The 14,008-nt window shown below is 38.6% G+C and overlaps 1 protein-coding gene across 2 annotated transcripts in view; it reads left to right on the top strand.

Moving 5' to 3' along the window:
* glis2 (GLIS family zinc finger 2) overlaps positions 1-14,008 on the top strand; it is a 31,509-nt gene that overhangs the window by 15,280 nt on the left and 2,221 nt on the right. The window contains exons 2-6 of one of the 2 annotated variants that reach the window (XM_015391214.1): positions 10,070-10,271; positions 10,934-11,064; positions 13,159-13,314; positions 13,399-13,532; positions 13,613-13,731. In XM_015391214.1, the coding sequence (XP_015246700.1) occupies positions 10,094-10,271; positions 10,934-11,064; positions 13,159-13,314; positions 13,399-13,532; positions 13,613-13,731 (718 nt within the window). In that variant the 5' untranslated portion in view covers positions 10,070-10,093. The remainder of the gene's footprint in view (positions 1-10,069; positions 10,272-10,933; positions 11,065-13,158; positions 13,315-13,398; positions 13,533-13,612; positions 13,732-14,008) is intronic. The other variant, XM_015391215.1, reaches the window with a different exon arrangement.

The raw sequence follows: 14,008 nt of genomic DNA on the forward strand, positions 1-14,008 counted from the left end.
TCTCCTGCAAAAACATCCAAAACAAACCCATAACATGATGCTGCCACTACCATGTGCCATTGTGGGGATAATTCTTCAGGGTTTTCCCACCAAATGGCATATCATATGTAGGGCAAAGAGTTCAGTTTTTCTCTTAACAGATAACATCCTCCTACATGCTTGCTGAGTTTCCTACATGACATCTTATTTTTTTTAATATTAAATGTGAATAAGTTAAATGGATATTAATAATTTAGAGAGATACCGTAAATATAGTTATATTATGAAGGCAATCTGATCAGAGCATTGACTATAAACATTACTTCGTTACTTCCCCTGAGCCGCTACTCATGATGGATAACAGCTTAGCTATGAAGCATGATTTAAACTCAGAAACCAGGTCGTCTGCGTGTGTGTCATAACTGCGACAAGCTCCCTGCAACACACTGCTGTGGGAGTATAACCAGCCCTTTAAGGAGACGAGCTAAACAACTTTGGCTAGGCTGATTTTTCTCCTGTCCACCCAAATTGTCCAGCTAAATCAGCCTTTTCCAATGATGATTTTGTGTCAAAAAATCTGAGAAGAATGTCTTAATTTAGAGCCGATTTCCCTCTAATCAACAGCATTTGCATCCATCCGTTAGTTAGTCCATTCACTATGCTGAGAAATAAACCTTACTATTACCTACTGTATTACCAGCCACCAGGCTTACTGACATAACGTAAAATCTCAATCCGAAGGCTTTCTATAGACTGTTTATACCCTAATCTTTCTCTGCGACAAATTGAGTATCTCTCAATTTAAATTTAAAAATAAATCTCTCACACAGAAAATATGCAGCACAAACAAATTGTTTTTAATATGATTTGAAATCCTTTCCATTTTTAAAGACCAGGAAACAATATTTGATTGCCATCAAACTGCTGCATATCTCCCTTGTTTCTTATTGGCATAGGAAGATAAGCGGCTCTGACTGAATAATGACAGCGTTGCCATTTTATGTATTAGGTTCTGAGCAGCTGTAGTGGGATCTCCAGCCAAGCCTGGCTTCTGCTGTTTAAGGAATGTCAATAAATCCTAACACATGGGCATTGCAGCCTAAAGGTAAAATATGTACACAAGTATGCACTATTCCTTGGAAATTTACACAATCACTACTTATATGCTGAAGCAAAGACCTGGTGATAACATCAATCTCATGATGTGCTATTCAGACCCTTTGTCTACACTTGTGAAGATTAGAATCAATCTCCCCATAAGGTCTTTACACCAAAATTATCCCTAACATTTTTAAGTAGGTATTTATTGTTTGCATATATGTTTTATTCTCTGAATATTCCCATATCTAGAAAACAAAGTTTCTAAGGGGGTTCTATTGGTGTAAACTATTTATAACAGACCAACACCTCTATCTTGGGTAACTTAATCGTTGAGAAAGATACAGTGCTCCATCGCCAATCTACCTTTTTTCCAGTCTAAAATCTTAAGTAATACATTTCTTTGAAAAATAACTAAATCTGTTTGTATTTAATTTATAATTAAACGTACAGCTGAACCAGTTTATCACATTTTAGAGGCCGTTAGCTGCTCTAAGCATGCTCTCTTCCTTTTTCTTACTGTAGTCTCCCTTTGACAACAAACCACAAGTGCGACCCACCCTCCTTGCTCGGCTGCTCCCTCCCTCCTGGCACCTTCCCTCCTTCCCTGCCTTCTGCCTGGAATTCCTCTGTGTCTGAAAGCTCTGGCTGGAGCCCATCGGTAGCTCGCTCAAAAGCTTCCTGTTGCACTTTCTCCTTGCTTTACTTAACCTATTCCTACCATTTTTCTTAATTTCCTCACTTTTTCTCCTTCTTATCCCACTTCTTGTTGTATCTTTGGGCGATTATTACTGTTTTTCTTATATAAAATCCCAAAATAATTAGTAGTAGTTTTGCACTGTATTATTGCTCACTTCTGGTCCCTCTTTATTTCTGTATTCCAGGTCTTATCAATGCAGCAGTCCATATAGTGTTTCTTCAAGCCCTTCTCTGGGGACTGCATGCATCATATTACATAATACCTTTGTAACAAAGTTCAAATTTGATGTTTGAATTAACAGCATGAACAGCAGAAATTTTTTTGGGGGAAAATTGAATCCCCAATACGTTTCTTAAAAAGTGCATAATTCAGACTATTCTTCTACAGCGGTATTCAAGTGATTGTAGTAGGAAAGCAGAGAAGAATGAGATGAGAGAAAAAAAAAAACTCAACAGTGAGCCAAGACTTAAAGTGAAAAATAGAGGGAGGGAAAGAAAGGGAGAATGAAAGAGTGGAAACAGGTTTCCTGTCTGAGAAGGAGGTTGAATAAGGATGACAAAAGCCATAAAAACCTCTCAGCTGTTTGCCTGTGTGTGTGTGCAGGGGGATCCAGGAGAGAGGAAAGATGTTGGTGGATTTATGCACCAGCAGAGGTGGGGTCCTTGGTAGCTACTACATCTAGACACATCAGTAACCACACAAGACGAAGTAAAGGAGTGACCTAATCTGGGTCTTTCACTGTAAACATATCAATCATTCAGTATAACACACTTTATCTCCCCCATTAACTGGTTGTTGATAGGAAGAGTTGCAAATCTCCAGGTTTATGATGAATCTACAAGAGGAGATGAGTTGTAATAATTTCAGATATTTCTGCCCATAAGCTTGTTTGGAAAAGTACTTCATTTTATTTACTCCTAGCCTGAGTTGTAGAATCCAGCTGCAAGAGGTCAGGGGTCATAACTTACCCATGCCTTAGTCATTTATCTTTCCACCTGTTTAATGGCAACACCAGCAGGTTTGGACATAATGACTTACAGGTTTTTACATATTACTGCTGAAACCAGCAAAATAAAGAACATTTGTCTCTTTCTTTTTAGATCCGTTCTTTAGCCTCCTCAGTGCTGCCATTGAGGATATGGATCGTGTTCTTGACATGTCCTGATCTGTATTTTAGAATAAAAGGTTCTACTCTATATGGATTCAGGTCATATTCTACTAAGGGAGTGATTTTCTGTTCAGATAAGGCCTGTTTCCAACGCAAAAACCTTTCCAGGAACCCGGGAAGCATTTTGGTTCCACTGGGAAAATCAGATCCCATGATTAAAGATTTGACCCAGTAAAAAAGGCTCTGGTTTGGCAGTAGTAAACAGACATCAATAATGGTTACTCATTTTTTAAAGATTAATATACCTTATTTATAATAGTTTAAAAATTACCTACAGCTTATATCTTTGTTTCACTTTCATAACAAAAGATATACGATCATAATATTTTTGGAAGAGGTAAAGGGAGTAAAATATCTAAATTTAATTTAAGGATTTTAAAAAATGTACGTTCAGAAACAGACAAAAAACAACCAGAATCCTTGTAGATCCTTCATGGGTTTTTAAGAAAGCAATTCACAGCTGGTGTGGTTGTATTTTGTTTCTCTGGGAGGCATTTCTCTGAATGCGTTTAGGAAATACCTGTTACTGTTTCCATCTTCTTCTGACTCTAAAGTGAATATAGTTCAGATATAGAAATGAGACCATTGTAAATCGGTCCCAGATTTATGTTTATAACACCAGAGATTAAACATTTCCACATGCATTTATCTCTGTTCCTTCTGTTGCACTAAAAGCAAGAGAAAATAAAAGTTAGCGAAATCCCTTTTTAATATTGTTACAGGTTCAACTTTCCTTAGACTTTTTAGTCCTTCTGCAAAAAGTAATCAATCAAGCGAGGCCTAAGTCGACCCTGCTGATATGGAAAGAGTTATCAACCAGACTTTATTGAGATGGGAAGACAGAAGATTGAAGTTAAAAAGCACATATTAATTATTTATTTATGAATAAACATGTATTTCCTTTAAGGTTTTCTTTGAGGAAATTTCTTTTTTTTATCTAATGTGAAACTACAGGAATATGACAGATTTGTGTAGCTGTTACATTCGCATCAGAACACAAATATATATTCTCTTTATAGGTATAAAACAAGCTTGCTCTACATGAGTCCTTTCTTAGGCTTTTATTGTTCTGTGAAACATTTAATTGTGACAATTGATCTGTTTTGAAAAAACATTGATCATCATATAAACTTGGTTGGTAAAAACTTTAAATAAGTTCTTTCAGCCTTATCTCGTCTTTCAGAATTTGATAATAAGATTTTATTTTTATTTTATATATTAGAACTACTGCAAGTTAATTCTCTTTAGTAAGTCCAGCTTGTACTAAATTAAACTGCTTGACTTGGCCAGGACCCCCCTTGCACAGGTGGATTTAATGAATCCTTCTCTAACTTTTAACATATTTTCCTTTTTTCTATTATTAATTGTAAATTTTAACATTAATTTTGTAAAGTGAATTATATAATGATCATGAATATGGATTTTTTTTTTTTTGCTTTTGTTTGCTTTTTATAATGTATCTCACATTGATTTCACTTTTGATCCTACCATTATATTCATATATAAATTCTATACAGTGTGATACCTTTTTAATTAATAGATTAAAACTGTTCTGACTATAGGAAGAAAAGTACAGGTTATAGCTTGAATAGTTTGTGGAAACTGACAAGAATGGAAAGAAATTTTAACAAAAAACACTCCGCTAAAGATTTCTCAGTTTTTCAGTGATATTTACAACACTTTATTTAAAATCTATCATTCTAGTCAGAATACATATCATTTTATACAATGAATTCCTGCAGCCTTGATTAAACATGTTTAGTGTGCTTACTTTCTTTCATATTTCTTTTTTAATTTTAGGAAATGTATTTCGCTGTTATAAGACTGCAAAGCTCAGTCAGATGCATAATTCTGAACTGCTTTCTGCATTTCTATTATCTAAAAACCTCTACATTTTCCCTCCTCATGCCTTGAAATATGTGATACTTGAGGCATTTTGAAGGAGGAAGAAATCCACCCAAGAATACTGTTTGCATTTTTATTATGCTGCTTAGCTCATTTGGCCTCTGTGTATGTGTACAAATGTGAGTAAAAAAAAAGAAAATAGAAAAAGGAGAGCGAGTGCAAAGAGCCCTGGGGGGAGATGGCTTACCTCCTACAGACCACCTCCCAGGGTCCCAGCAGGAGGGAGATTAAGTTACAGCCAACCTCAGAGGGGGCCGCACAGAATCTGTACACTTACACATTCTTACACTTTCATAAAAAAACGCTATGAAAATAAAATACTGCACAATGTGATTTTATAGCCTGAAGTATAATCATCTTATGGTTCATAGTTGTTTTCTTGAATCCAGACAGAGCTGAAACCCAATGCTCCCTGTTCAGATCAGATGAGGTCAGAGATCAGACAGTCAGGGCCTGTTCAACCTTGATCCATGTGCTTTTAGCTCCACAACACCGAGGTGTTGAAACATGCAGCCCTGTGTTTGACCTGATGCCCCTCCGCAGTGCCTCAGTCATTAACCCACCCAACTTTCATCCATCTTTGACCAAAACTTACCCTCCAACGCACACACAGAGACTCAAAACGTCTTCAAAGAGGCTTGTGTTTACTGTTTGAGACTCAGGTCGGGAAGATTTACACGGGAAGATAGATGATAAAGCTTGCTAAAGAGGACACACAATCCTCCCTTTTAGGAATCTTCCTGCACCACTTCCTCCTCTGCCTCATATATCCTCGCTGTGGCCCCTGCGAGCTTCCCTCCTCTCCTTCCTCCCACTCAGCTGCTGTAGTCGATGTTTACTTTGCTAGAGATTGAGAGAGGGCCGAGGGAGGGACAATGCTGCCTTTGAGAAATGTTGCCGACCCCACGGCCGAGCGAGGAAGTCTGCATGGGGGCCAGCCAACACCCCTTCCTCAAACTTCACAACCACCTTCTACAAAGTCATACACACACGCATGATCTCACAAGCATGCATGGGCAGAATGCAATAATCTTCCCATGCCTGCATCATCCCCGCTTTGTGCTGCATGGTCCTACTTGTTGCATTCTTCCCAAAAAGCCCCCTTTAGCTGTTTCAAAGATTCAGCCAAGATCCCATAATCCAGTCCAAAATCCACACACTTTCTGTCACTTTCCAGTCAGCCTTTGCTAACAGCCATAAAGTGTGGGCAAAGGTTAAATGCAATCATGGCGACTAATTCATGTGGTGCTATGGGGCAAAATCCTCTGGGGATGATTAGATTTGAAACATCTCGGAAAGACAAGTAGAGTAAAAATGTTAACATTACTACTTAGTTGTTATTCTGGAATAATTCTGCAAAAGTGTTTATTAAGCTTAAAGAGTTAGAGAGGTCGATTTGGGTTTGTACTGAAGGATACTTGTAAGTTGCTCTATTTTATAGCATAAAATACAATGCAAAATCCAGACACTGCCCTTCATTATTAAACACACAATCTCATAAGTGAAACATGGTGGTGACAGTATCATAGTATGGGGATGCTCATTATCAGCATGGGTCTGAGAACTTGGTCAAATATGAAGATGAACCAGTTTTAGGCTGCAAAGGACTGTGGGTTAGTAGCAGCAGGGAAATTACCCTTTATATAAAGCCAAAGCTGCAATAAAATGGCCTATAGTTAATCATATTCTGGTCCAAAAATGCCCCATTCAAACTTAAGAGCAATTGCTCACTTCATTAGTAAGAAAATAAAAAATATTTGGCTGTTCTTATAAGATTAATTAAATCTTCAAAATTAAACAATCTAGAGACCTTCACTGGCTTGTCATATTTCATATCCACATAATTTGGAGCTAAACATAGCCAGAAGTCCTCTCTGCACAATTTGTGAAGAAGAAACTGGTTAGTGTTACCAGAAATGAGTCACATTACATTTATTGATCTGTAACAGCTTCAGAAAATTGGACCACCTGGTCAGAAATGTAAGAAAAAGCAAAGGTGGGTAGTAACTAGTTACATTTACTCACATTTACTTGAGTAACAAACAAATTTACTTTTAAGTAGTATTTTTACACCATTGTACTGTTTACTTCTACTTGAGTAAAAATATGATAAAATATCACTACTCTCTCTAGCTAATCCATGTGTTATCATAAATAAGTTCACTTAATGAAAAAAAGTTCGTTTTAAACAAACATGCAACATTAAGAGTCAAACTTAATTTTTTGTTCTCAAGGCTCATTAGTTTAAGGTAATTTTCCATCTGCTGAGTCTGCCATAATAGAGTACAGAGTTTATTGTAATTTTACCTGTTCTACTGTATACTGTTGATTTTGAAGGTTTTATAAGTCAAAAATTTTTAAATCAAATAATTTAAGTAAATAATTCCTCTTATTTGCATGGCTGCGGGAAGTGGGGTGCTGCGGATGCTGCAGTATTTTTTTTTTTTTATAAATTATAAATTTCTTATAAATATTTTAGGGAATCATTTAGAATTTTTTTTTTTTACTTTTGCGTGTATTTTGATTTTAATTTTATTATTTTGAGGCCTAATCAACACAATTTCATGGAAGTTATGTTGCGATACAACGTCAAGTGGGCTAGTGGTCGCCAAGTAAAGAGGCATCCCGCTCAGACTAGTAAATGTACAAAGTCTAATGTCAGAAAAGAAACGCATTTCGGATTTGTCCGCTCATGAGAGACTTTATCTCCAGGGCACCCTGCCTGTAGCTCAAAATAAGAGCATGTTTCCACCTTGCACTTTCAAAGTAGTGAATCTAGTGATTTACTTATTTATTTTTATTTTAGTTTAAATAGGCCTATAGGCTTTTAGCTCCAAAAAAACAAGAAATACATTTCACAGCATCCTCTGTTCAAAATTACTTGCTTAATTGAATCATTTCTTTAAAGGCTACTTTTTACTTTTACTTGAGTAAAAATATGATGAAGTAGTAATACTTTTACTTAAGTAAGATTCCCAGCTACTAAACCCACCTCTGAGTGTAAGTCATTTTAAATCTACATGCCAATTTTCTTTTTTGGTATTTTTTCTATAGAATTGATCCAAATAATTTTTTACATGCAATCAGATAAAGGTCCGCAGGGCAGATTTTATGTGTGAGAAACATGAGTGTCTGTTTTTGCTGTGAGATCTTTCTGATAGCAGCATAATGCAGCTCTATGCATATATACACTAATCCTCTGTTTATGTGCATGTTATCATCCTATCTTTGGCTGACTGCCTTCCCCCCATGGTTGGGTTGGATATGCATGTCCAAGCTGTGGCCATCACTAGCTGGGATGGTGAACCTGCTAACCTCCATGCTCCATGCCTCCCAGACACAAGGCCGTCTCATGTGGCCGCCGGCCAGTTGCTCTCAAAGCCCACCATTCTCTGCAGACCGTGGCCTGTAGGAGTCTGAGTCAGCATTTAGTGCAAGAACAGAGGAAGGACGGATTGATTTGTGAAATTAGGATTTGATTACAATAATTTGTTCTGTGTATTGACATGGATGGGTTTGTTTGAGTGTCGGTCTTAGGTGTGTATTCAGTTATATGACTGTTTGTTGCTGGGTTGTGAAGAGGCAGAATGCTTTGAGATGTTTCCATGTTTGTTTGATGAGATAGAGCAGTGAACCCTGAAGCACTGCCCTCGGTGGAGTTTGGGCTTTAAATCTGCATTGCAGAACTAGTGTGACCTAGATGGGTATGCAGTGAACCTTTGATGTCACAGAAGACAGTTGCCTATTTGTTTTTGTTGCGTGTTTCAACAATGTGCCCTTAATCACAGGATTTCTTTCTTATGAAATCATTTTCAAGTAAATGGTTCCTCAGGGCCTTGATAAAGTAATCGTACCTCTTAAAGATTTTCCATATTTCTTGACACGTTAAAGCCAAAATGTCCTTTTATTTTATTCAAAACTGAAAATGCATGATACATTTGTACATATTTAATCTTTTTTAAATATGTTTGCATTTGCATTGAGAACCAACAAATATTTTAGGGTATGTCTCTCCACATATCGAAATACTTACCTTTATACTCTCTCTTTCAAGTTTGGCTGCAGAATAACTGGATTTAGATCTCGACTTTGACTGGTCCATGTCCACCAATGAATATGCCTTAATCTGAACCCCATCACTGTAGCCTCAGTTTTAAGTTTTAGATTGTTGTACTGCTGGTAGGTGAACCTTTCGCCTAATTCTGAAGATTTTTTTTTCCTGCTTTTAAAAGTTTGTTCTATGAGGTGGTTGCAGCATTATGCTGTGGGGTTGTGTTTTTTCAGTAGCATATGGGTTCTGGCACCACCATGTTTCATTATTTTGCTTGTAGGTCTTGTCTGATCAGGGTGTTTTTTTCAAAGTGGCTGCTGTGTCCCCTGTTACCAAAAATACATTAATATTAGGGTTACAAAATGCCAAAATATAGAGAAATACAGAATAAAGTTAGCAAGGAGCTTTAGATGTCCTGTGGCTGAGGAAGAGGCCAATTAGAGACCTGCATAACGGCCAGGCCTTGGGCTGGGTGCAGAGGTCAGTGCGTTTAGAGCAGAGAGGAGGTAAGCTGAGCATTTACAGCTGGAGCTGAAGCCCTGAGGCATTGGCCATGGGTCTCGAAGGTCCGCAGAGCTTGAAGGTGCACACTCTGTTGCAGGGGATAGTGGGTGAGGGGTAGGATGGGTTATGTTGGGTGTAAAGGCCAGCAAGTGGCAAAGCGGTGGGGTGAAAAAAGGCCCAGCGGAGGGGGCGACCATCTGGATCGGATTGTAGAAATTCCTTAGGAAGAGTGTATGGGTAAAGGTCAGGATGAGTAAAGAGAAGGGAGTCGCTGGGCTCTCATCATGTGTATGAATGTTTATTTTTCTTTGGCTTGCTCAGTGTTACAGCATGTGATTGTGGTCGGTTGACCATTGTTGGAGAGTGCTCTCTGCCCAGTGGGGTTGTGGAATGTGAGATACTTTTTAAACAAAGTTCATGTAGTAACAATCGCAGGTGTGAGAATCTGCCCTCTGCTGTCCAGGAGTATTGGCAATAGCAATGGTGTTTTTAATAAAGATAATAAAAAAAACTAAAGATGTTTGGGTTTTATTCAGATTCTCTGACTGCAAACACAAACCTAACATAGTAGCAAATAAGTTAAAGCGAAATGAGGCATGCTTTTAAAAATCTCAAATGTGTAACATCCAAGTCTGACTCCTTACCTCTGTCCCCATTTTTGCAGTTGGGAGGTCAGCAGGTCAAAGCCATGCTGTCGCTGGACGAGCCCCTGGACCTGAAACTCCCACGACGGGCTAACGGGAAGGACAGGGGAGCCCGCTCTCCTCTGCTCTCGCCGCTGCACGCCAAGCAGGTTCGCCAGCTGCATATGACAGATGATGGGACAGCAATTATAGAGCCCACTTCACCTGCATCTCCTCACTCCGGTAGGTGTAGCTTGTCTTTTAGTCACTTATAATCAAACCAATATGTATAACTAGCAGAGGATAGAGGAGCTTTTAATATGCGTCATTATTCTGTGATTTGCAACGGCGCATGGAGAGGGGAAAACAGCACATTGAAGAAAAGATGGCTTTGAATCTCATGTGACGTCTCTCAAATTCAGCCAACTGCAGCTCAGGAATCACAGCTAAAGCTGAATAAAACATGCAGCTGCAAAAAGCAAAGATGAAACCAGGATGGGTGATGATTTCTAAAGATTATTTCTTTGAGAATTACAATAGTTCATTTTAGGAGTATTAAGAATTAACTAGATTTTTTTTCTTTGCTAACTGTAGTCAAAACTAGATTCTAGTGAATAAATGAAAGCCTCCCAGGGTGGCTCTTTAACTGCTGGGGTTGGACAGACAGAGTTGTTATCTTCTGTGTAATTTAAGTGCTCTTATACTATCTTAATCCCGCCTGAAACTTTTCAGATAATTTTTCTCCCTACTTTTTTTAAAACAATTTTTCATATTTCTTTATTGTTAAAGTGAAAAGACATTGTGCTATATGTCCTGAACCATTTTGCTTTCCAAAAAAGGGTCCCTCTTTGAGGCCAGAGATACCTGAAGAGTAAGGTCACTGAAACCTGAGTGTGTTTTCTCAGGTGTGCAGGTGGTCCCTCATGACCGGACTGACACCCCGACCCCCCCTGCGGTGGATCTCAGCATGTCTCCCTCCTCCCGACACACCCCCAGCTCTCCAGAAATGAGCAACGGCAGTTACGCCCCCTCAGGCGTGAGTATGGCCTCCATGTTACTGCAAACACTCCTCTGTAGCTTTACACCGCTTTTACAGAACCATGAGAAACTATTAAGGCCCCTTCAATAATTTCACATCTTGTCGCATTTCCACAACTACAAACCTCAAGCTTTCATAGCTTTGCTCTGCCCATCATCCAACCCGTGGAAACAGTACAGCTACAAAGCTACACAACTGTCAGAGTTGCTGAGGAGAGCATTTATCAAAGAAGCAGTAGAAGAGACTCATGCGCTTATAACATAAATTGTGGGAAACGTCAAGTATTATCAGGGCATGGTATCCCATCTATACTCTCAAGCTCTGCGCTCTCCGTCCACAGCCTGCCTCAGTCTGCTGGGTCATCAAATCAGGAGCAACATCAAGTTGTGTCACAATGTCACAAGGGAATTCAATTATGCAAGGTTAGGGAGGCCTCTGTCCATGAGAGGGGGAAGGACGCTCTTATCAAACGCGACTTGTGTCCCCAACAGACCCCTTTGTCTGCGCAACATTTACCCATACCCCACCGACATGATGTGTGTGTGTATAATCAGATTTAAGACAAAACTACAGGCATGCAGACCTCATGTCGCTTAATTTAATTTTAATGCAATTGAATTGACGCTTGCTAGGGCAGTAAAGCCACCCACTCCCCCTCTGTGGGTGTAGCTATGGGCTATAGAGCCCATAGTTACACCCTTATTCCTTGATAAGCCTTTATCACTTTTTTCCTTCCCTCTGTTTGTTTCTCACACTCTCACCAGAGTGCAAACATGCACATTTTTCACTAACAAAACAATGTGGTTCCCTCCTTACTAAAAATGTGTGTTTCCAAGATATTTTTTAAATCCATTTTACTGAGATAGCTGTTCCCCTGTAGCTAGGTTCCACTGTGCGTGTTTGTATACGGTTAAATCTGGGGGTGTTCTGAATCCCTAAGGAGCCTCATTGAATCTCTAATCTCTCCTGCACAGGTCGGGGTTAAAATACTACTTGAGGATAAATGAAATTATTTCTTTTTACAAATAGAGACCAGAATAAGCAGTACATGTTATTTTAGTAATGGTGCCACACTCAATATCCCCATGCTCCTCTTGAAATAATAATAAAAACGGCTTAAATTCAATTGAGCATTTTTTCTTATAGTCTTAAAAGGACAGAGAAAAAATTAGACATAATTTTAATATACAAAATCACTCGTATTGCGCCCCCCCCCCCCGAAAACCATATGGAAAAAAAGAAACAGCCAACAGCATGACAGATCCTCCACCATACTTAAAAGTGGCAATGGAAAGCTTCTCCACAACCTTTATAAAACACCAAACAGCCTTATATTTTTTGTTGCAGTAAAGTTGAGTCCTACCAGAGCATTTAAGCCTCACCAGGGTCAAGTTACTTTAAATATGTGGTGGTAGAAATAAAAAAGAATGTAACACTCAGATAGCCTGGAGGAATGCTGGCTCGGTGAGTAGAGACCAGGGGGTTTGGGCTCTGGAGTGGCAGGAGGATTTGAACCTCAGACTCACAGGCTTTGTGTTTGAGCGCTCATCAGGTGCTTAAACTGTGAAGTATTGCTCTAACTACAGATGAGGTCAGTTTTAAGGATCTACGTTTTTCCTAGCCAATATGTGAGGATCAACATGTCTGCTGCTCTTAAATGGCATATTCTACTGTTTCTTCTAAATAAAGACTAGGAAACAGGAAGTCATTGATTAATAATTTTTTAACACTTAACCTTTTTGGTTACTGTCCTTTGAATCATCTGCTAATGATGAGATTAATGTGGTGAAGGTGATTGTTTAAAAAAAGTAGGATTTTATTCCCATTTCAACAAATTTCCTTTTTTTTTCATTTTTTAGATATTGATCCTAAATTAAAAGATTTATTTATTTTAAGTATTTGTTTTGAAAAGCAAGTGCAGCAGGGTATGGGAAATCTACATAATCAGAGCACAATGCAGTTTGTAATTTAGCTATTTTGTATGCATTAAACCTGCAGTGTTTGTGTTTTTCTCTTTTTCTCGTGAGTTTTAATGTTTTTTGCCGCTTGTTTAGTCTTCTGTCTTTTTTTTTTCCATTTCCTGTTGATCAGAATTCTCACCTCTCGCAGGGAATTCAGTTCTTTGTGCCAATTGGTCCTGGAGCAGGCCTTCACCTGCCATCCTCTATGTTCATTGGGCAATCGAGCGACAAGCGGGCTTCTCCGGACCTTTCAGCAGATGAACAACTGGCTTGTCGCTGGAAAAAGGTAAAAAACGAAAAGAGTTGAAGCTTGAAATTTAAACGGGTTTATCACTGCAGGTTTTTTTATGAAATGCTTTCCCTCTTTCAGTGCCACCTGCTCTTTGACTCCCTACAAGACCTTGTGGACCATGTCAACGACTTCCATGTGAAGCCTGAGAAGGATTCTGGGTACTGCTGCCACTGGGAGGGCTGCGCTCGCAAAGGGAGGGGGTTTAATGCTAGGTGAGGAAATCATTACTTTAGCTTTCTAAAGAGATATTCTAAACTAGAACTGATTTCTTATGTTTCCTCCTTGTCTGTAGGTACAAAATGCTCATTCATATACGCACTCACACCAATGAGAAGCCGCACCGCTGTCCCACCTGCAACAAGAGCTTCTCACGCCTGGAGAACCTCAAGATTCACAACCGTTCACACACAGGTCTGTGCAGAATAAGCAATAAAACAACAATAAAAGAAAAAAAATGTTTGTAATGTAGCTAAAGGGCAAATATTGTTATGTTGTGGTTTAGTTTAGATTTTTTTTATACATCCAAAGTTGGGAATTATGTAAAAATGTTTAAAAGACGAAGCATTTTAAGTGCATTCTTTGGGCATCAGTGGATGATTGAGTCACTAGTAATGACCAAGCTCAATTGTGAGTTAGTTTAGTGAAGATTTAGACTGTGAATCTTTCTTTCCGATAACTATATATATAT

Source organism: Cyprinodon variegatus, unplaced genomic scaffold (assembly GCF_000732505.1).
Source record: "Cyprinodon variegatus isolate N-32 unplaced genomic scaffold, C_variegatus-1.0 Scaffold529, whole genome shotgun sequence".
NCBI lineage: Eukaryota > Metazoa > Chordata > Actinopteri > Cyprinodontiformes > Cyprinodontidae > Cyprinodon > Cyprinodon variegatus.